Source organism: Colletotrichum lupini, chromosome 11 (genome assembly GCF_023278565.1).
Source record: "Colletotrichum lupini chromosome 11, complete sequence".
NCBI lineage: Eukaryota > Fungi > Ascomycota > Sordariomycetes > Glomerellales > Glomerellaceae > Colletotrichum > Colletotrichum lupini.
Genome location: NC_064674.1, coordinates 94,504 through 118,326, shown reverse-complemented (window position 1 = coordinate 118,326; position 23,823 = coordinate 94,504). Strand labels below are relative to the sequence as shown.

General features: G+C 48.9%; 4 protein-coding genes across 4 annotated transcripts; 3 read left to right on the top strand and 1 right to left on the bottom strand.

Annotated features, from left to right (window-relative positions):
- Window positions 1–2,201: 2,201 nt before the first annotated feature.
- Window positions 2,202–4,762, top strand: CLUP02_18373 (uncharacterized protein; the record flags this gene model as incomplete). The annotated part of the gene is made up of 5 exons (XM_049297275.1): window positions 2,202–2,427; window positions 2,649–2,806; window positions 3,375–3,721; window positions 4,318–4,480; window positions 4,544–4,762. The coding sequence occupies 5 exons, from the start codon at window positions 2,202–2,204 to the stop codon at window positions 4,760–4,762; spliced, it is 1,113 nt and encodes a 370-aa protein (XP_049138499.1).
- Window positions 4,763–15,953: 11,191 nt separating this feature from the next.
- On the bottom strand, window positions 15,954–16,382 carry CLUP02_18372 (uncharacterized protein; the record flags this gene model as incomplete). The annotated part of the gene is made up of 1 exon (XM_049297274.1): window positions 15,954–16,382. One exon carries the CDS (start codon window positions 16,380–16,382, stop codon window positions 15,954–15,956), a length of 429 nt encoding a protein of 142 aa, XP_049138498.1.
- An 833-nt stretch (window positions 16,383–17,215) lies between these two features.
- On the top strand, window positions 17,216–18,109 carry CLUP02_18371 (uncharacterized protein; the record flags this gene model as incomplete). Its single annotated transcript, XM_049297273.1, has 2 exons — window positions 17,216–17,521; window positions 18,011–18,109. The coding sequence occupies 2 exons, from the start codon at window positions 17,216–17,218 to the stop codon at window positions 18,107–18,109; spliced, it is 405 nt and encodes a 134-aa protein (XP_049138497.1).
- A 3,145-nt stretch (window positions 18,110–21,254) lies between these two features.
- Window positions 21,255–22,361, top strand: CLUP02_18370 (ATP synthase F1; the record flags this gene model as incomplete). The annotated part of the gene is made up of 3 exons (XM_049297272.1): window positions 21,255–21,441; window positions 21,517–22,050; window positions 22,114–22,361. 3 exons carry the CDS (start codon window positions 21,255–21,257, stop codon window positions 22,359–22,361), a joined length of 969 nt encoding a protein of 322 aa, XP_049138496.1.
- Between the last annotated feature and the right edge of the window lie 1,462 nt (window positions 22,362–23,823).

Genomic DNA, 23,823 nt, shown 5'->3' with positions numbered 1-23,823 from the left:
GGGACACGCGGTCGCGGAGCGCACAGTCGAATGATTTGAGTTTGATGACGAGGTTCAACAATTTGGGTGACTTCTGATGTGGATGGTCATGTGCGATTGTGTGTGTGTGTGTGTGATGGTGCGTTTGTGTGTATGTGTGGGAGGTGATTGTATGATAGAGAAAAGTGGGAGAGAGAGAGAGAGAGAGGTATGAGGTGTGAGGTGTGTAGAGGAGGAATTGAGAGACGCAGGCCAGGACCCGATGCAAGGGCTGGACGGGAAGGAGCTTGGACCACAGCTTACTTGGACCTCCGACCTCAGGTCCACTTCGACGGGCGGGTGGTAGGTACGTACACTACCTTAGGCAGCCACAACCACCGCCACCTGACCTGACATACCTACCACGGAAACCGCACGCGACTTGAGGTACATTGAGGTAGGCACTGCCCCCGATGTGATTCACGTATTGAATCCTGAGTTAGGGCCCCGTGGTTTCTACTATAAGGTAAGGTACCTATCTATATAGATACGGAGTACTCGTTAAATTCTATAGTTAGTTATAGTAAGCTCTCTAAGGACTCGGTATAGTAAAGTATTTACTTACGTTATTTTACTTTAAGATATGCTAAGAATACTAGTTAAAGTATATTATTAGAACCTATATCTAAGAACCTAATTACTGCGTACGTTACTATACGTTAGCTATAAACCTTAATTCCCCGTCCCCCGGCCTGCTGCTCTCAATGGAAAGTCGCTGCTACATCTCTTGGCCTGCCCGCCCGTACCCGCACCCGCAGAACAAATTGCACCGCCAGTGACCTGGCCAAATCGTTCGAGTACCTTTCAAAAGGTACCTTGTTGAGATAAAGCCTGACATTCTAGCCACATTGCCAAAAATTACATAGCCACACTACCCCTTCAGTTCTCTGATACCACCCCCATCAGGCGCCAATATCTCCGGCGGGGCTAATGGCTGCAATCATTGCCGTCATACTGTTTCCACCTAGGTAATGAGTCTAATGCTTCCAAATTACGTACTTCCACTAAGATACAAGTCCGTAAGTGCTGTTAGCCTCGCCACTCCTTCCCTCTTATTGGATGAGGTGGCATACATGTTGCTGTTCTTCTTACCGACCGCCTTGACTCTGATCCAAATGGATCCAAATACGGTCTCTCTCTCCGAGTGAGTGTACCGATCGGAGCACATCATCGTGGGGGCTGGGTAGGAAGAGCCAATGGATCATCCATGCCTTCCTCATCGAGCTCCTTTATGCATCGACCGTCGCCAGCGAGAGAGTATACCGACCTGAATACAATTTGGCAGAAAAAGGGCAGGAATAGCCAAGGAGTATCAATGTCTTCCTCGCCGAGCCCCCTTTACGTTTGGCGCAAGTACAGATCTCACAAGGCCACTGTGGCGCAGGTTCCGAAGTTGGTCGACCTTGTGTTATCGAGACTGGCGACGCGAAAGTAGGTCGAGATCAAGAGGATCACAGATTCAACCGTTTAAATCTGAAAAAGGTTTCTTAGGAGCATCGAAGTGGGCCAATGAGGCGAAAAACTGTAGAGTCGACCAGTGTCAGAGCCCTCTCGGACATGGGTTAGTCAGGGAGAACAGGAGGGTCGAAGCAACGAAGGAGCTGCTCGGATTACACCTCTATGCAGGAACAGATTTGGTAACCCATCTCTTTGATCCTAAACAGCAGTTGGCCTCTGTGGTCTCTCTCCCTGTATCGTACGCCTATTGGCAACCAGAATGGTGATGCTCGCCTGCCGTTGAATTCCTGGCATATCATTGAATAATCCGGTCCGCCGCCCTGACGCCTTTCATTGTGATCCATCCATGTGCGTGCTTGGACAAATTGATTGTGCGTTGTGTCTGTTGGAAGGGCGTGAGGCGATCGTAAGCACACCGCCGTGTAGGTAGTTCAGCGTGCGATGAGCGATGCGAGTACGCTTAAAGCTGTCGGCTAATTGCCCGCAGATAAAGTTGGCCTGGGTCTAGGATGGAAAAACTCTTGTTGAGGCGAAAACGCCGCCGTCTGACTGGCTAGGATGCCGGTGTATGGTTTGCTGTAAGATGTGCGTCGCGATCGACTGATGGATAAAGGACTCAGAGAAAGGCCATGACGATTGTGATGTAATTGTGGGAAGTCGTGCCGAGCTCTGGGTTGACCGATCAGCTGGTGATAGTTGGAGACGACATCAAATCCCAGCTCAAAATGGTACGTATTGTCATGGAAGACTCCAGCGCCTGGACCAGCGAGCATGAGTACTCGCTCTTGTACCACAACTTCCTCCACAAGAAACCTCTCAGCAGCACCGACGTGAACCAGTTGAAGTGTACCAACGTCAATCAGGTCACCGTGATTTCCCGTGGTCTCGAGAACGAGCGGAAGGATGGTCCGCCATCGGGAATGGCAGTGAGGCAAGAAGACCAAGCATGTTGTAGGCAAGGCAAAAGAGGAAGGCGACTTTGTGACGGGGCAGATTAATCGCAGCGGTCGGGATTGTACTGATTGGGAGCGGATTGAGCGATTGAAACTTTCGGTTGGAAGGCACATCTGTTGATTTCTATGTGAGCAGGTAGGTGTAGAAGGCTTACCAGGCGTCGAGGTAAAAATGGAGAAGTGCTTACCTGACGCTAGCTCCCTACCACCCGAGCCCAGGTCAAAGCGGGCAGAGCAAATCTGATTACATGGTCCCGGAAAGCTCCCATTGCAAAGAAGGCCTGTTCGGCGAGGCGTGGAAGGGAGTGGTCGACGGGATAGTAAAGGTTCAGGTCAGAGTTGGCCTGCCCAGCTATTCATCGCTCGACCGCGGTCGTGTTCGTGCTTGCTGCAAGTCAAAGTAGACAGGGGAACCGTGGTTACATGAGCCTGAGAAGCTCTTATCGGAAAGGTAACATTTTTGGCCAGGAGTGGAGTGGAGCGGTTGACAGGATATTCAAAGTTCATTTCAGAGTTGGTAATAGATAGCCACCCGATTGTTTCCTTCAAGAATCCGCCGGAAGTTGGGCTCGCCGCTGAAAGGATGACCAGACCCCACCAAGCCTTGAGCTGCAGGAACAATGTCTACAATCTGATAGCGCGGAACCCAATGGACGTGAAAAACGGGAGCATGGAAGGCTCGGGAATTACAAAAAACCGGGCCAAGTTCAGAACCGAGCTCCTCCTGCTCGAATAGGGAAACATCTAGGTAGTGCAGGAAGGACCATTGCGACAGCCAAATTGCTAGTTGCTGGAAATGGAAGCGGCAATCTTGTGTTCAAACCCTAATCCCTCGCATCTACCTTGGGCTCGCTGCGTAAGGGTCGCAATTGACAGCCTGCCTTCACTCTGGTTGGCGATTTACGATCCACCCCGACACAGAACATGCTGGAATATTCACGGCAGAAAAGGGGGCTCGGAAGGTGGTTGAGCCGCTGCAAATGGCCCTCTCGCCTACCTTACATGAGGTCCTTGCACCCGACGAAGGAACTTTGGGCTCTGTCCACCAGCTTCGATCTTTCATACCATATTCGCAGTCGAATACCATTGCTGGACTTCGTAACGGACGAAAGTGTTTGCCCTGCTGACGTGTATATCAACAAAATATTATTATCACTCACCATCCCGCTCACGCCCGCAATTCGTGGCGGCCCATGGGCTTCGAGCTCCAGCGGCGGCAAGCGCGGTACCGCATCCAAGGTGCACCAGGGCGGCAAGGGCAAGACAGTGCCATATACAGAATGCGGGCACCGGTGCGAAGCGACACCGAAACCATCGTGGGCCCCAAGTCGCGCAAGTCAAAGGCAGCAGGCGTCCAAGACTGAACGCGTTTCCTCTTTTACACCCTCTTGCGTCTGCTCAACTTGAGAGACAGAGATGCAAGATGTTGGTCAAATCTCGAATCGACAGTTTGATCTGTGGTCATCATGATCTCTACCTACTTTTACGTCCGACACAAGTATGAGTCTCACAAGGTCACTACTTTCGCGGCCGCTAAATTCACCTTGGCATGGCTACTCATCCAGAATTCCTCCGGTATTCCATCCGAATCGCTGAACACTTCGGCATGCGAATTGACACGCCTACTATCCTTACTACCTTCTCATCTCGACGTCCAAAGCTACAGCCATAATCAACGTTATGGTCTACGAGCCTTCTACTTGAAATTCAGCAATCATTGTTCGGCCCTGTCCGACGTTGGCTCCACCGACTCGGCCTTTTGGAAACGTCACTTTCATCGTCATCGCGGCCATCGGGACACTTGCACCCACCCTCAATATCTGCTGCATCAGTGACGACCACTCAGCATGAGGATGTGGTTGCAGACCCCGTGCTTGCCGGCTCACAGTATTGCGACCAGGCTACCATTCACCTTCGCTCTGGAAGATTTCAGCGCCTGGATCGATCAACAGGAGAACCCGCTCCTGTACCCCAGCCCCCTCCATGAGGAGCCCGTCGCCAGCAATGGCGCCAGCATTGACACCAGCTCACGTACGCCAACTCCGAGCAGAGTAGGTAAGGTCCATTCTTGCTTTCTTTCTTTCAAGTATATCGACTCGAATACGGCTCTACAGGAAAATGACCGTGTCCTCAAACCGGATGTGATCAGCCACCAGCGGAGATTGGTTAATACTACGGCGATGTTCCGGCGCAGAGGTCTCGAAGCCGAGCGGCGGCGATCAGGGCACGCAGCAGTCCTGCACGAGGATAAAGTATCCATCGTTGGAGAGATGAAGGACCACGAGAACAGACTTGGGCTCTTCAAGCCAGCCAGAATCCCATTTAGAACCTGAACACCAGAAGTCAGATCGCAATCAAGCGCTGACCAAGTCGCCACTAAGATGGCATGTAGCAGACGGATCCGTCCTGCATGATTACTCTTAAACGTCGCCTGGATATTCCCGCTATTTCTCCGTAGAGCCCACAGAATCGTCCGCCGGTACACTTGAGGGAACATCTGCTGTATCCTCTCTACCGCCGCCTCACGCGTGCGTAATACCGCTGCAGCGCTCTATCGCGGCGCCGGTAGCGAGGCCGGCAAGAAGAACAGACAGTGTATCACGAACGCCGTCACCAGTAGTATCATCACCAGATACAGCTAGATCTGCTCGTTCGCCATGGCTGCTGATTCGGTATCTGTGTCGTGCCGGACTGGTCGATGAAACTTAAGTGGTCACTAAGATGGCAAGTTTGAGCCTTTGACACAGCCGGGATCCCGCTTGGGCTTTTGGACACCAGCCGTCAGAGTGCAGTCAAGCGATGAGCAGGTGGTCGCCAAGACGGCAAGCTCAGGCTAGTAGAGACAGAGGAGAACATGGGCATGCTAAGAGCAATCGCGGAGGCTGGAATTAGGTTTGGGAAATCTATTGCTGTTATTGATGAGGCTGTTGGAGATAGCAGGTTCTCTGTAACCCAATCATAGACTAATATCACAATGCGACCATTACGGCACGCTTTCCCCCTGCCGATGCGGTATCATTGAAGACGAGGAAGCACTATCACAAAGGGTAGTAGTATCGGCCACGCCATGGTGTCACACGGGCTACACTGGGTTCAATGCCACACATCCCATTTTCCCAGTCCAGGGTCCTTGTCACTGACAGCACTTCAGTGGCCACTTGAAAGAAGATGAGCAGTGGGGGGCAGGAACTATGGACATTGACGTATCGGACACATCCATCGCTCGTGGCCACATCTTCTTCACAAGCATCATATCACCAGGGTATCACCACCATGGCCGCTGTATACTGAGCGCTCCTCGTTGTTAGAAGAATTGAGGCTTCGTACGCCCGATGCCAGCTAAACGCAGCACCACTTTTGAGGCCATCAGGATCACCGAGCTGTCGACTGCTTTTGCCGGCGCCGAGGGGAAAAGCTACGGCACCAATAGCGATGCACTTGCCCGGGCTGCTTGGGTCATCTCTGGGACTTGTCCAGTCTTAAACGTGTCAACGATCCGAGATTGCAGATGCATCCCAGCGAAACTCAGATTAGCGATGCTGCGGGCATCTGGAATGGGCCAAATAAAGGAAAATTTTGCACCCTTTGGTTTCTGTCTCATCCATTAGGAGATCATCGGGATGGCCAGAGATATACTGGCGCCGTTCGACCAGGTGCCAGCCCGTCAACATGGACAAAAGGGACATCGCCAACATCGTGGAGTGGTCCGAGGACGCTGACTCAGTCGCACACGTAATGTGTGACACAGACCCCCTTCAGTACGGTATACTCTGCATTAGCATAGTCGTGTTGCAAGATGCAACAAGATCATGCACGTATCCGTCAAAGATACATGGCCTGTGCGCGCAGCCCCACTTACAAGCATCGGCCACCACAGAACCCTTCCGCCCGCCCAACCTAAGGTACCTTGTCCCAGCTTTATCTTATCTCTTATCGCTTATCTTTGTGGTACACCGATAATATTTCCATCATTGGTAATGCACCTCAGTTGACGACTTGCACGCCATCATCTCATGATCTCCAATAGCTATCGCATGTTATCACCACTCTTGTACACTGGATCATTTATCACCCCCTCTTAATCGCGAGTGGTCATCTTGGTTAAGTCGTTGGCCTACGTTGCCCATGTGCCAGGCTTACCTCGGTTGCATCTCGCCGCAATTAACGACTTTCTCCAGGCTCACATGGATGATCAATCAATTGCGCCCGTCAACGTTTGTGGTCTCGGAAATATTCGGATACGCCAACTCAACTGCGACCTCACATGCAGGAGTTTCTATGATTGCGGATAGCTTGATTGCGTGCCACTGCTAACGCTTGGGACGGGCGCTTACGTAACCCATCGCGCGTGCTGTCGCAAAACGCCCACTTACGCCCAATCAAGTGCGACCGCAAAAGCCGTCACCTTGCGCCCGTAGGAAATCGTCGATTGCGACCGTGAGAAATTGTCAATTGCGACCGTGGAAAGCGTATATTGCGACCGGTTTTGTTGCGGAAGTTGCGAGTCGACGAGGCGTGATTACGTGAGTGCACTTGGCAGCGAGTGACAATGGCACACAGTGACAATAACCGGGCCTATTTCTTTTACGACAATCGCGGAAAACAGCTGCCCGACATCTGCTGAGTACTCTTGCACGTGCTGGGCTCCTTTGATCTGGGTCCTGCGTTGCTTGGTCCCACGTCTCCCACCACCTGTATCCGCTCGGCTGTCATTGTTACCGTGGCGCTGTACCTACTGCTTCGCGCCACTGACAATGAGACCAGGCCAGAGCAACAGGCTCCCAACCTTTGCCATTCATTGATTACGCGCCTTCATCATCATTGCAGTTACATATTCCACATTCTCATTCCTCAGCCTTGTCATCCCAAGCGCCACCGTCAGCCTCGCCCACTTCACTGGTCGCCATTGCGCATTCACAGCACACCTTGCCGGTCTCGGTGCCATCGCGTCCTAACTCATTTCATGCGCGCAGAATCTATGGACTTCAATCCAAGTCCATATACACTCACCCCCTCATGCTATCCCTTCACCGTTACTCTTACGGAATCATGTCGAACTTCACATGATTCGGCCCTGACGATTGGAATCTCGGTGCATGCCTCCTAATCTCCTTTCTCGGCTGCAAAGACCAGCCTACCTCACCACCCTTTTTCCGCCGGTAATACAACCTCGCTATCTGGCTTGATGTTTCGCTTGATGGCCGCCTGCCACGCCCCTGGAACCGACATACCGCCGTATCTAATCTTCGATATCAATCATCAAGTCGACGAAGGTGGTGGAACTCAACACAATTGGGCGAAGTGGCAAGATCCCGAGGCCTCGGGCGCATGTAGGAAACACAAGACAGGTTGCCATGCTTCAATCATTATGACTGGGAGGCTCATGGGTTCAGCAACCCGCCCGAAGGTTTCGAGACTCGCCCGCGCTCACTCCAGTTTCTTTGGCAGGAGTATATGGGGGTTTCCAAATTCTTAGGCACAACGCACCGAGTATACTTATGACTTACAAAAGTCTATTACTTCGATAACAAGGTACTTAAAGTATGGGTTTACCGACACCAAGACTACCTCTTTAGACATCACCAGCGGCACAGCCGAACTCTACTAGTCACGAACAGCGTGAGAAAGCGACGCAAAACAAGGAGAGAGGAAACAACGCTTGAGATCAAGCTTGAAGTCAAATGCCTCGATGACTGCTGCGCGACATCCATCCGCTCTCCCTGCATAGCCTTCCCGCCTGATACGCTGCATCACGCCTCTGTGCTTTCTGCCACCACATATCTCAACAACAGGGGTTTCGTGAGGTAGAACCATGCGCCGGGTTTGGGTAATGTTCATGGATCAAATGGGAATGAGCCAGCCTTATGGCCTTGCGGTGTCCGCCAGCAGTATTGAGAGATTCATCTGCATTGTTAGGAGCATAGTGGGTGAAAGCCAGCCGTAGGAGTCGTTACTTCAACCCTTGGCACCGAATTCCACATGAAAACGAGATAACCATATCTAACATTACCAGTATAACGGCCCTCCCTGCTGCTCAGCCCGTCTAAGTACTTGCCATTCAGGACCAGATGACATGAACCAGTTCAGAATCCGTACATAACGGAGCCTTCCAGAAGAGAATAAAAGTGGGCTTCCAGAGACGCAGAGACTTTCCAAAAGATATCAAAGACCCCGATAGAGTGGGACTCGAGGCATTCTGTGCGTTGACCGGAATAGTATACTAGCTTTCAATGGAAATAGCAGATCATCAAGAATTACGCAAAGCGCCCAACGTGTTCTTTTCTTCCGAGTTAGCGTCACTTCTGGGCCTTTTGGCAATTTAACAAGCAAAAGAACAGCAACGGGCCAGAGATTAAGACTGTGCGCCCAAAAAGGAGGGTAGGTAAGTCGCCCAGATCAAGAGTAGTATCGCATTCCATAGTATAACTTCGAGCTCGCTAATATCACGTAGTAATCAGGTTTTATCGAGGCCGCATCATTAGCTAGGAACCGGGAGACGCGCAGATATAAATCATGAAGTTCCAGTTGCCCGTGCAAGAATATCGGTTGTGCAAGGCCTTATTTCTATTCCTATCTATTTCTATCCTCATTATATGTATATAAAACGGATCATTGGTTACACCATTACTTCCTGTCACATCAGGGCCACTTTAACTAAGCAATGCTACAGGATGAGCGCTAGCAACAACGAAATTTAAATTTCCAAAGACTCCTTCTCCCGCTACTTCGCAACAAGACCCTTATCAGAACTACAAATACTAGTAGCATATTTATATAAGACCGACTCTTCGCTATATTCTCAAAAGGTCATCCATATTAATATTAGTTAAGGCAAGCGACACAGACTCGCGCCTTCTACGTTCTAGTAAGCTCAATGTAAATAGAGGCTGAGCAAGGTCAAGAAAACCTCAGTTTATCCTTAATCTGGGTGATGAATATGCAACCATTGAATAGTGAGAACAAACCAGAGCCTTCTTGTTCACTTCGTGTATCACTGGCTTGTTCCCCTGACTGAACCCCGCTGCAACCCATTCAACTTAACGCAAGCCGAACCTATCATAAATAAATCGACCGCTATGAAACTAAAAGGTGACTTCAAACGCTCTGTATCTATAATAGAACTTGAGTACTAGACGCAGTGAATGAAAGTTTTGTTTCCTGGAGCTTCCGATTAATAAAATTCCTCGAGTCCGAGACTTCACGCAGTCTTCTCGGGCCGTCAAACTTATTCCACGCGTCTCGGTCTATACACAGTTCATTCAAGCCAGCCGGGTCCTAACATCACTCGGTAAAGCCACGAATTAGATGGCCCATGATGCGCGAGAGCCTGGCGGCTGAGAGTCTTCTAAACAAAGCGGTGAATGGATGACGACAATCTCTGACTCATCACAAACAGGCGCCCCGGGTGTTCGATTCTTATTCCAGTCATAGGATCCACCTCCTGCAACAAACCTTATGAAAAGAGATGACCTAGGCAACGATGAACAACGGAGTAGATCTGCTGCTGATCAAAACCAAGCGAGAGACATCGGGATATTTCGAAGATACTCAGCTCGCCTACATTAGTTTCTACTCAACTTACTCCAGCAAGGTCGCGCTCGAGCTGTTGCCATAGATTCCATCTATGATCACTTCGAGAGGTCTTCAAAACTAGGTATGGGTCTTGGAAGCAACACTCTCACCAGAAGAAAACCGTGCCGCGAGTGATGAAACTCTCGTTCCTGACTGAGAGACCGCTTTAGTATCCACGTATCCCGTAGTGAAGCCTCTTTGTTCATTAACACCATATCCAGGAGTTTGGTTGACCTTGACAATACAGTAAAGGCTAGATAGATTGAACCGCGGAGTCCAGTGACGTTGGAACTATGTGGATTTGTCCCATGATGGCAAGAGAATTCTCACCGTCGCCAATTTCATAGGGACCATGATACAATAAAGGCGCCAAAATTGCTGTCGATCCGGAGACGAGAATTGCTCATAAGTCAGCTAGAGCAATGAAGCAGGAAATGATAGAATTTGGTTGACGTCTTCGTTAGCAGCCGCCTCGTAGCTTTCCGGTCAATAATGCTACTGTCCTTAGAAGACTAATGATGAAGTCCAACGTCGGGCTTCTAGTGTTAACCGTAAATTCCGAAGCGGTCGTCCAAACCAGTGCGTATGACGGGTCGCCGTTGCCGTTCCCGATAGGCTTGCTGAGCCTCAGTAGTGCCGCGCTGTTTTTGGGCTCAAGGAGCTTATCGTAAATCACAGACAAGCGATCGCCACGGAGCATCGGCCGGAAATTGGACAGTATAACGACACCTAAAATAAAATGGGCCTAGGATGATACCATTTCTGTCGATTTCGGGCCTGAGAATATTCACGTGGTCACTAGCCACGTATTAACCAGCGTGGTTCTGGTTTGCAAGATCGAGAAAGTCCCAGATTTGAACAACTTATCAACAACCTGGTTCGGTCCTCTGGAACATCCGGGATATGCTGCTCTCTGCATTGAGATTTGAGTAGCTCAGGAGCGATAGGAGCCATATAGGGGTGAAGGCGATGAAGTTCGCTGTACCCAGGATCATCAAAAACAGAATGACCAGAGAACCAGCACCCTTGGTAGTGATGACTCGCGTCATTCCCTTGACCATCTTGAGCAACAAATATACGGCATCACATACCGAATTGGCGGAGCCAGCAATGATGACGGATTCAATTATCGAAGACTCAAGGCGCTGTAGCATGTGTCAAAATTTCACGAGCGGATATGGGGGATAGACAGAGTCTCCTGGCTAGAAAGGCTCTGTCAGCTCTGCCCAAATAGGGAATTGTACGAGGGCGACAGGAAAGATCCAAGCAACAAAGGAGCAGGTAAGGTATATATAGAGCGCAAGGAGTACGCTTCGTAGGGGGTACAGATTATAGTAATTTATTTCTTTGACCATAACAGCAGTTGGTCTCTGTGAGCTTCTTCCCTACGTCGTACATCTATTGACAGGCTCCGGCATTAAGAGTATCGATGTGACTCTGGCCACGGCAATCAGCCTTAAGGGCAAAAAAATAGTTTTCTGAATTTTCCAGCTCAAAACTACACTGGAGGGATGTCAATATGGCCTTTGTAACAGAGGTATTGAATGTGATGCGGCGTAGTGTGTTATGCTGTTTCGCAGCAGACTGCAGGTCATCAAACACCATGTCGTTACTCACCCTGGGATCGCTCTCGTTGTCACAACAAGATGCCACCAAGGTTTCGGAGTAGTTAGAAAGCTTCGGCGGGAGTTAGGACAAAGAGAACCCTTCTCCTGGTCGAAAAAACGAAGAGGGAAAGACAAACTCCGACTTTGACCTGTGCCATCAGGCTGGAATATAGTCTGGCTTTGCTTCAAACGGCCCCGAAAGTCTGGTTAATACGTGAATCCATTGAAGGAAGCAATGCTTACGTAGGGGATCTCTGTCCCAGCATTAAATAGTACACGCTCGCACATCCCACCAGAATCTTGCTCACTGAGATACTATCGGTTTTCTAGTCTGATCTATAATTTTAACTCAAAGACGGTAATACAGATGTCTTAATTGGTCACATGCCGAATAACCATGAGGCAGCAAAGTGAACTATAGTGCACGGAACTCCAAACCAACTCCCTCCCGGAGGATATCGCGGAAAGGCCGGAAGGAAATCTTGAATGCGCAATATGAGTTGCTCCTTATTTTATGGAAAATTGATATGCGATGGCCTGTCTGCGTTTGCTATGCTAGCCATGCTCGATTATTGCGCCCTCCCAGCCGAAGGATTAGTCGCTGAGTCGACCTTGCCAACGTAAGGTGATCAAAAAGGCACAAGCAAGGCCTGTGGAAGTATTGAGGGCTAGAGGCAGCGTGAAGCGCCTCTGAAGAAAGTATTCCTTGGTGATAGACATAGCAGAGCGAACGGTATCTTCATAAGCATCAGGCAGCGTGGCTCTACCGATTGAAAGAGGAGCTGAAAGAGAGTGTGGACTAAAGTGGCAAAAGGTTGGTGTTCGCCGGAGAGAAAGACAAAGGCAGTGCTTGGCTCTGCAGGGCCGTGGACAGGAACAAAATCGTTTCCACCGCAGCTGCAGCCGTTTTACGAGAATCAAGCCACACAGGATGGTGTTCCCGAAGCCGTTGCGAAAGTGCTATTGCTTTGCGAGAAAGATGACAAGATCGTTGATAGTGCGATCTCGATACCACACCTAATACCTCCAATTAACTACTCCTAACATGCGAATCAACAGATCACTGGTTAATATTGGGGCAGGTGACAACTCTTACCATGCTCATTAAAGCAAAACCAGTCACCCAAGCCACTCAACCCAAAAGACGTATGGCCAACCGCCGTAGTCGCATGTTGAATGATCAATGGATTGTGATTCCAGGTCATCGCCTGAGGGCCGATTAGGGTTCTCCGGAAGGGGGTGACGATTTCATGTCGTGTTCAATGTTGAGAGCTTCAAGAACCACCTTTGAGCGAGAAAGCCCAGGGACGTTTGGTTCGGAGAAGAGATATACAGATTTCGAAGTCCAAAGGTGTCATCTTCGGGCTTGTGGGCCGACCAAAATCTAGAGATGAACAGACATGACGAGCAAGGCGCGACGGGCTCTTGCGTCGCCGTCCAATCAAGATGATAGAATGGAAAATGCGCATAAGAAGATGGTACAGGCATAGATGCCAGATCGGGTTGTGGGGGGAAGATACGAGCTGTGGCGATGTGCCTTTCATCGATGGGACCCATTGATTGACGACACCCTCAGAGAGAAGAATGGCTTTGCCAGCACCTCTCTGCAGCCATGTTTGTCATTGGCCTTTCAGCGAATTGAAAGCCCGGAATTGATTCCCAAGGCAGCAGAGGGCCCAGAAATACCACCAGAGTTGAGTTACACAAGAGCGGGCGCCAGTCCAGCTTGCAGTTGATGATTGATAGGCGGTGGTATCATGCCGGTGGGACGATATTAGAGTCATCTTGAGGCCTACATTGATTGAAGATTGGTACAGGTTCTCTATAGTTGGTAACGTAACGCAGGAATGCAAGTGTCTGAAGCAGGCTACGGCGCAGGCTGAGACAAACCATGGACCTGCCAATCGCGTTCCCAGGCTTTCAACCAATTCTCCTCTTTAATCTTGCCCACCATCAATCAGAGCTGGCGAATCATAGGAAAGCATTTTCAAAAGTAGGACTCGGTGAACGGTCGGCACCTGCAACGTGACAGTAGCTTGGGCTCTCAACTGCACTTTTGATTCCCACCTGATTAGAATACAACTTGTTTATGGTCTTTCTCATCATATATTCAGGCTACTGGCTGTCAATACTTGGGCAAGATTGTCGTCCAGAGGGCGAGACTGAAATCCATGTGCAGTTAACCGACTCGACTACCAGGAGCCTTGTTGCGACGCCCCTTCGAGTGGCCGAGGCCTACCGCCTCTAGGATATATACCTCTTAGAGTACCTCTCAGATTTCAGAACTTTGCTGCACTTGCGTTCTCAGGGTCTTGTTTGGTCTTTATCAATCGGAAGGCCATCCTCTTTCTTCTCCTGCAATTTCCCTTGCGTCTTTTTGAAGCAACAGCAGTGCGTTATCCAGAGGTCGAATCATCTCGCTGCTGTCCTTGCATCCATTATGGCGGGCGAGCGACCAGTTCCTCAACGTCTCGTTGTCTGTGTAGATGGCATATGGTGCGATACAGACCAGTCCTTGCTATCTGCCAGCGACAACCAAAACACAACGAACGTGTACCGTCTATTCGCCTCCGTCTACGGGGGGGAAATCACCGATGACAATGGGAAAAGGTACGCTGCTGCGAGAATACATATATGAGTCTAAGTCTCGAAATTGACGTCTAATTATCAATTATCATACAAAAACGGAACCGTAATTGCCAGCCAGCAATTACGCCTTATTTACTACACACCCCCCCCAGATTTATAGCTTAGCTAGCTAAATATTTATTAATCGCTTATAAACTAGGGACTTATTTACTATTAACTACTTAATAAGCGTCTAACGCACTTTTATATAAAAAAGATTTAATTAAATAGGATTCGAACCCGTAACCCTTAGTATAATATTATATAAGCTAGACTTTTTTTTAGAGTTATATGATAATTAATAGAGGTAAAGGGCTTATAACTATTATATAAAAACGGAACTATAATTACCGGCTAGTAATTACGCCTTATTTACTATATTAATTATGCGAAAGATTCCTATAGCAGAAGCGTTACTTCAATGGGATCAAATCTCATGACCGCGGCTTAACGATGCGTAGTGCAATCGCATCCGGGATTTCGGATAATATCAGGGAAGTCTACCGAGACTGTTGTCGATTGACCGGGCCTGAAGATGAAGTATGGCTCTTTGGCTTCGGGCGGGGCGGCTTTGTCGTCCAGGCTGTGGCGGGGTTACTTTACCATGTACGAGCTCTGGTATCAGCCGATAAAACTGAAAGAGAGTTCAAAACCGACTACGAAAAAACTCTCAGAGAGTATCGCAGAAGGCAAGGGAGAGCAGGCCTTGGAGATGGTCAAGTAAGCAGTCCGCCTTGACATTCTAGCAGCAAAGCTGTTGATTTCATTGCTCATGTCTCCTGTTGCTGATCGGTTTCCCGGACTTCGAAGATATTTCAAGCTACAACTCGGGCTGCACCAACAATCCAATTCGTTGGAGTATTCGACATGGAAATGGATATGAGTAGCGACAAAAGCTTTGACATCTCTTTCAACAGCGTGATTCAGAACTTTCGCCATGCATTGGCTTTGAATGAACTTACGCTTGCAGAACACGTATTCAACACTCCCCGATTCAATATGAACCAGGAACTGCAACGGAACCTGGCTGTGCAGGCCTGGTTTGTAGGTAGCCATAAAGACATCGGGGGATCCTCTGCAAGAGATGGGTTGTCGCTGTATCCACTTCAGTGGACGGTCAGCGAAAGCAAGATGCTAGGTCTGAAGTTTGGATCTGCTGAATTCGCCGGCGATCGGGCCAGTCTTATGGATCCTATCCTGCTCAGAATTCTCGAAGGCCATGGCAATCCTTGGAGTTGTACTACGGACAATGGGATACGTTTCGAAATGGCGGATATCCAAATGTTGCATGAGGATGAAAGATACAGTGTTCGACACGGTCTAGCAAAGCCCAAGGGCGGTTTTTCAGAAAGAGAGAATCCGGACCCTCTTTGATAAGGGTGGCGGACTGCAGAGCTATTCTTCAGGTATGTTTTTAACTAATCTATCTCTCCACTATTAGGATCACGTGTGATAGATAAACGGGATGCTGACAGAGCCTCAAGGCACTACTATTCACCCCTCCGTCTACCTCCTTCTCGACAGGTACATTGGCATTGGATTGGACATGCAGAGATTCCCCTTCTATGACAACTTGGAAAAGTGGAGGTACAAAATTTTGGGACAGGATGTGGATTTTCCGAATCAAGGGTTTTGGAACGACGCGGCAATACAGGACTACAAAGACTTCGGACCTCTTCGCATTTTAGTTTGTGGCAACACTGGGGTCGGGAAATCCTCACTGATCAATAAGGTCTTTGGCGTGCCTGATAGTGAAGAGGTGACCAAAAGCTCTAATGACGTTCGAGGTGAGCATAATGTCCAGGATGAACTCACTTGGCCTGGAAGGCCGGATCTCGTCATACACGATTCTAGGGGCTTTGAAGCCGCTGCTACCGCTGAGCTCCAAGCTGTGAGGGAGTTTTTGAGAAAAAAACAGAGGAATACTGAGATTAACAAGCGTCTTCATGCTATCTGGTAATATTTCCATGCCTTCGCCTCCCGTTGTTGCGAGCTCTAATACAGCATCAGGTTTTGTCTCGAAGTCAACAATCAGCGCCCAGTGCAAGAAGCGACTCAGGAACTTTTTCGAATCATAGCCGAATATGCGAAAGATATTCCAGTCATTGTGATTGCCACGAAGAAGGATGACTTCGAAAAGATTCATTTCAGTGACGGAGTGATGTCAGCGTTGGCCCAGGGCCAGACGCCTGATTTAGAGAATCTGGCTCAATTTGCGCGCGACCAAGTCTATAAGCGGCTCCGAGATCTCGAGAAACTGATCATGAATTTGGATGGCGGCCGCTTCGATGTTTGCGTTGCAGTGTCAAAAGGTCTGTGTTCTAAAGAGTACCTACGCAGATAGGCCTCTGACACCTAAGCTCACATCAACAGACGATGATAAATCGATTCAAAGCCTGGTCTGTGAATACCGCAGAATGCTTTTCTCATGAGAAGATTAGACTCCTATACATCCGGGCTCAGGTTGCACGCCTTGACCTGAAGGTGGATCTAGCCTTGGAGAGCGTTATGGCCATCTATAAGAACGTCGTACGCAGATCCACTTTGACGGCCGGATTGCCCGCAGCAACCCCCATGAACCGAAAGTCAGCCGCAATCAAGCTTCGTGAAGCTATTCTCTCCTGCTTCGGGATCCCAGGAGTCGATGGAAAGACTGCTTTTGATGTTTACGGGCGGAACATATTCGACAAAGAAGGCAACAGTATCGCGACAGCGACAGCTGAAGCGATTGCTACCGTCTCAGTTATCACGACCGGAATATTTCTAGGGATGCCATTCTTTCTAATTTCCGCCGGTTCCAATGTTCCTCTTGTTTTACCAACCACAGGAAGACTTATGCTGATGCTGGCATGCGATCTGATCCTTATGTTCAGCAGGGGATTTCAGGAGGCATCAGGAAAATGCAACACTCAACCCCAGTTGGCAGACTTGGAGAAAGCCGCGGCTGCATATCAGGCACACTCTCCGCGAGTCCATAAAATGGTCAAGGCTCTTGTTCCAGGTGTCAGCATGTGCTTCAGGATGGACAAAATCAAGCTTGGAATCAAGGAGATTCTGCAGGATTCAAGACAGTTCTTTGCTGGAGATAACGCAGCGCCTCCAGCCACACCCAGGCCCTCGTCAGACTCGTGGAACGAGCTTGCGAGTTTGCAAGATACAATCACGGAGGATATTACGACCATTGAGCAAACAGGTGAAGATATTGTGGGGCAAGCGGATAGGAGTGATTCCGCATCGTTGTTTCGTATGCAGAGTATGAAGACGGCCCTGTGGGAGTTCATGGAGGTGCGTAAGAGGAAATACCCGGGCATGAAATAAAATAAGGATTGAAGGTAATGGCATAAACAAGAAGGTAGTGTAGCTTAAATTAAGTAGATTTCCTACCACTTGGTTCATCTTTTGAAGCACTACAAGATTATCATGCTTTGTTTCTCCCTGCTAGTCTCTTTGAACGAACACCGTACCAACCCTCTCATTTGGAGTTGTATAATTGGTGCTGATCCAGACTTTGCTAGAGATGCAACCGTCATCAACGCAACTACCATACCCATGAATGACCCCGAGAATGCATCCACCCCTCTCTTGCTTACTCTGTAGTGAAGTGGCTCCAATCCATGTAGTCGAAGGCCGGACAACTAGTAGTGCGCTCGTGTTGACTATGCCTGGTTAGGGGCAAGGTTTCAGCGGGGGATTGAATCATTTGCTAGACGGCATGAAGAAGTCCTTTGACTCAAACAATGACTGTAACGGATCTCTCTCTGACCAGGCACACAGCTAGTTGCGAGCATCTACAACTGCCTGGGTCTGGGCGAGCGACTTGTGGACTCTGCTATACGGGGATTTTCAGCCCAATTCGGAGGAGCCAGCGACTGAGTGCCCAATCGTCTTGTTGCCCATATCTGTGCCGACTGACAGACGTTAGCGTCTTTGGTCTCTCTAACCAAAACTTTTGACAGTATTGTTGCGATCCAGAAGGTCGCTATAGCGTAGAGCCAAGGTGGAAAATGCCGTCGATGCTAGCGATATCCGGCTTACCATGAAGACAATAGATATTTAAGTTTGGTACAACGCCTTAACGCCCCCCACAGATGTGGTAAAAGAGAGCAAGATCCCAACGAACAGCACTTCTCGAAGTCTCATAAGCTCAGGCAAGAGGACAACCATATTTTAGGATTGGTCAGGTCTCCCCAGCGAAAGCGCAACGTGCCGCTGGTATCACCGAGTCGACACAGGCAATGGCTTTACCTCTCTCGCATCCAAGTGCGGTACATCGGGTGTAGAACTCACCGAGTACAGCCCAAAGCCTAACCTCTGCTGGACTCTCAAGCCAGGAATTTACATCTGCTGCTGCGCTGATGTCTCTCACGCAGAGACGAAGCCGGAACCCCCCACGACTAACAGCTCACGGAATCTGTGCGACGGGGATCATCAAGGACGAAGTTAGCTGCGGCAAAATTGCGCGGGCCTTTGGCTTGACGATGGTCGAGATCGAACCTTCTACGAAAGGGAAACATGTGGCTGGATCAAGCGCAGGTCCCGTGCAATACGCAGGACCTACGATTTTCACAGCTAGTGGAACTACGGGGAGCCGAACGCCTTCAGCTCGTGCGGCTCTCAGTAAGTGAAGTACTCAATCTTCCGAAAGCTGACTTCGAACCTCCTGACGTAAGGTACTCTTTCACCATCGCAAAGGTCCACATGGCTAGTAACGGCGGGCTAATTACAACTAATGAACACATCGTTTCAGGAGGTGCACCACCAAGATTTCGAGCTCATCCCTTCATTGCCACATATAAATGAAGTACCATAGTAAATTAGTGCACGAGACCAGACGAATATGGTGTCCCAAAATGTGGACATGCCTAAGTTGAAGGTATATCTGCTTTCAAATTTGAGAATGACTTCGCATCAAGACGGAGGCTTCTCTGGTTCCTATTCCCCTTTCAAATACCCTCGCTTACCGCTAGATGGTTTGGATTTTCTTGGAAGCCCCAATGCTCAAGTTCGACTCGTCTCTCGAATATGAGTCCTTATTGTAAGCTTTGGTCTGAACCCACCATTTCTCACCGATAGCCTGAGTCACAAAACATGCTGCTGAGAGAACTGATTTCGTCTTTACAACCAATAGATTAACCGTGGGAATGGCCCAAATGGACGACAAGATATCCAAACCTTCGAAGTCAGACTCAGGCCAAGCAATATCAACTTGGCGTTTCTTTCATCATTCCTTAAATGTCAGTTAAAGCCAGGCAACATCTGTCGTTCAGTGGTTAATGATAGTACACAGCATTCAATCTTACACGTATATTGAAATCCAGAAGCTGTCATGTTTTCCCACATTGACGTATCAACCATCCTGACTGTTTCGGCCTGCGATACTTTAAGTCCCGCCACGGAATTACCTCTCGTGCCTGAGGATCAGAATCATGCCAGTATGCATTCTGGCTATGTTTGGCTCCTCTATATTTGCGTCATTGGGAAAACATGTGTCTAACGTACCAGAACGTTCCCCAACGTTCTCCGCAAATTGGACTCCAGTCTAGATTAATAATTCCCGGCCTGGCAGCTCATACCATCGAAGGCAGAAACGCATTTCTATCAGATGTATCTTCTGCAGCTGACGAGACGGCCCTATGTGGAATGTGAGTGGCAACGGAATGGGTGCGGGAAGGGCTGCGGGAGGGGCCGGCTGAGCAACCAACATTCAAGCCATGCTTCCAGTCACGGAATTGGGTGTCTTCAAGTTCTGATGTTTCGCATTCTCCTTAGCTCTGATCCCGATATTTCCAGCGTACTCGTCAGCGGCTGGCTCAGCTGGATAGGCAGGCACGCAATTTGATATAAATCGTGGCGTATTGGTTGAAAAGGGTTTGCTGACTATGGCTTTAATTATCTTTTGACGCGCTGACATGCAACAAGGTAGATGAGACCACATGAGCCTACTTGTATGTCTTCGCAATGCGAAAACCCCAGTGTTGTTCTACTCATATTCCATGTCGGCCTGCGCAAAAATGAATCAGGTGACTGATGATAAGTAGAAGATCTTGACGAGAGGATCTGTGGGACCACATACGCTGTGGAATGCGAAAGAATTTGGTTGAGAGATCAGTAGCGTCTCTTGAGTGGACCTCCATCACGCGTCCGGAAAATCAGCATTCCTGATGGATTCACGCCAAGATTTGACCCCTGGTCGGCAACACATCGTTCCTCCAGCTAGCGGCCGCGCCCTGAACCTTTGAAACTGGGATAGCCTTTTTCGTCATTTGGTATACTTGCTTGACCCACCTGAAAATTGAAGTCGGAATTCATTCTCTAGATTGTGATGCTGTGCTGCAGAACTTTCAGTGGGCGATGTGAGCTACTTTCAATAAGCCGTAGTAAACGAGCCTCCCTTTCGAACTCACTCTCGTGCACATGAGTAACCTAATACATCAGAACCAAGCGACAATATCTCTGGCATTTCATGACTACTAACTTTGGGCGTGCGGCTGAGTTTATCAGGTCACCTGTAGACCGACACATTCTTCGTGATTACCGTAGAAACAAGTCTGTTTTTCGAACCCTGTACATGCCAAGGATGATAAACTGAGGGTCTGGGTGCGATTATTCAGCCCGAGATGATCGATTCAGAGACACCAAAGTCTGCATTGTGACTTACTCTTACCAATCCAGAGAGGAGGGGTGAGTCCAGGTCATCGAAACCCACCAAGGCGCCAGTTGAAACAGAAATGCTAAGAACGACAGCTGAAGTCTATCAAGTTTACGGCTCGCACTGAAATAGATGATAGATGGAAGCATTTCCTGACATGTTCAATCCATCTCTACGCTGTGCAGACACCAGTGCATAAGAAGCATCATAGATCATCATTTATCACAGTTCATTTCACAGGTTCAGACAAAGCCGTCACAGTCACGGTTACTAATCTTATTGTTCTCGCCGTTATTCTAATAGTCCCACAGCACCTACTTCAAAATCATCCTTGTACTGGAACTCACTTCCGAGCATTGCATAGAAATAATGGATGAGCACCATCCTCAGGCGGCGGTTTGGAGTCTCTACCAACCGACCTCTACCAAGGTGGAGTCCGCCATTGTAGCCAATCCATACAAGCCTGAAGCGGGTGACCTGGAGGAAGGCGTCTTTGCAAAGGATCACCGCCGTGCTGTTGATCCCGAAGACTTTGCGGATGGTGGCAAGTTCCGATGTAAGTTGTGAAATGATTATCAGAAGCTTTTTCGCATTTCCAGATGGCTCAAGTTCCTTGACTGACGTCTCCCAGCTGTTGTCAAAATCCTAGCTGCATTCAACAATGGTAGCGGTGGAACAGTTTGGATGATGGGCTCCGGCTGGCTCATCAGTCCTGACACTGTTATCACTGCAGGACACGTTGTCTACGACTGGAAATATCGCTACCAGCGTGCAAAAGAGATCAAATGCTTCATTGGATATGCTGGGCGTTCTTCGGTTGATAGCGAGAAGCACGATGTTCAAGCTCGTCTTGGTGAGCGAGTGATCACTACCCTGGAGTGGGTTCAGTCGGGCCCACAAATTAGGACGCATGATGTTGCATTCATCAAGCTCGACCGTCCGTTCGAGGGTGATCTCAATATGTTCCCTGTCCAAGACCCGACTCCTGTTTCTGGCGAAGTCAGACTCGGCGTTGTAGGATATCCTGGAGACAAAGAGCTCCCCGGGTCAAGGGGTGAAGATGGTGAAGGGGGTGCCTTGATGTATCAAGAGTTCGCTCGTACCGAGTACGATCTCCAAGACAGCACTTTGCATATGATCGAATACCGAGTCTCAACCTATGAAGGTAAAGTACACCCCTTTTACTAGCCTGTCAGGAGTTATTGTTCTGATGGGATTACGAATGCAGGCCAATCTGGAGGACCAGTCCTCAAAGTCTTCGAGGACAAGTCATTGTACGTTGTCATCGGCACTCATTGCTATGGTTTTGGACCTGGCACGAGCAATTCTGGCACCTCTATTGGAGGTCGGTACGGAGTTGACTACGACAACTTTATGGTCCTCTTCGATTCTCCTTCGTTCCCTCATGAAGCGGATCATGATATCAAGATTCTCAGTGCTGGCGAGATTACAAAGACGGCCGTCAGCGAAGCCTAGCTCACTCAGGGGACTGTCAAGAAGATCGAGGACTCGCCAAAGTCAAGTCACCTCGAGGAAGCTCAGCTAGACACTGTTCAGAGTAGTCACTTGTCCAAGCGTCATGATACTGTCGAACCCCAGAAGTCGATCTTGGATCTGATTGGGGGCCATCCTTGGGTGAGGAACAATTCTATCAGCTATAAGAGTGAAGGCAAGTATACTCAGCAGGGCACCACTAAGAACGCCTCAAACCCCCGGAGAGCACGTAGGAGCCCTCAGCTCAAAACCCGTCTTAGGATTCCAACTCAGATGGCCTATGCTCAATGAACTAACAGTACATGAGTTGATGTATTCGCTAACACATCTTGCCTCACAGTTAATAACCTTTAGCAGTGGCTGATGTAGGTTCGCCTTCATTCCACGTCCTCAAATGATCACGTTGATAGTAATCGTCTACTGATGCATTTCCAGCCATTCCATTGCGTGTTGAGGGTACGTTTATGACCTTGACTTATCACTTGCTCCTGATCATAGTGGCAGATGAATTTTACTAGAATGCGCATATATCAAACAATTTCACAATCGAGTTCTTACACTTGAATGTCTTCTCTTCAACTCTTTCATTCAACCATAATACACATGGGGCAAGGTCGCCATGCAAGAGATTCTTTGTCGTCATTAAACAGGTTATATATAAATCGCAAGTAAGTTAAGTTCATCCTGTACCCAAGCTTTAGTTTACATAGAATGCCGCACTATCGACTTCATCTATCTAGACTTCATTTCGTGTAATTCTCCACGATCAGGGCGAGTTTATCGGGGTAAGAGAGTCTAAAACTTGCTCAAATCGTTGGATCTGATCAATCAAGCCTTTGATTGACTCTTCAAGCTGCGGCCGACCCTTCTGTATAGCTCTGGACGGTTATGGGGGGCAACCATGCGAAGTCTCTATTATTCTTCTCAAGTCAAATACAAGCGATGGCAGATGTGCGAACGCAGCTGGCTATGTCAACGGTGCTAAGATCAAAGGAATCATCCGGGGCGGAGAAGACCGATTGCTACCAGCTCATAAATTCGAGACCGACGGTCCTCTCCTCTAATTCCGCTCTGGTTGCTGATCAAAGTCTGATGGCTCCGTGTCTGGACATTTGCATCTAAACCAGTCAATTTTCTTCTCATTTGGACCATCGACTTTCAACTTCTTGTTCCGACCTCGCCCCTGGAACGAAGAATGTCGCAGAGAACATATCAGCAATATGACGCCGGTGACCAGGGACACCCGATGATTGGATCGGAAAAGCCAAAATTCGCTGGTTATATATATATCGCCGCCGATCCCCAGGCCTTCGGCAAAAAGACGTGAAAGCGCCGGTCGTTCAGTCCACAACAGACGAGATCAGCTGCGTGTAAGTCGACTCCCCGAACCTGAACGCGGACTTGTCAATCTCCATGAAACTATGAACTCTGCCCGGAGAGCAGC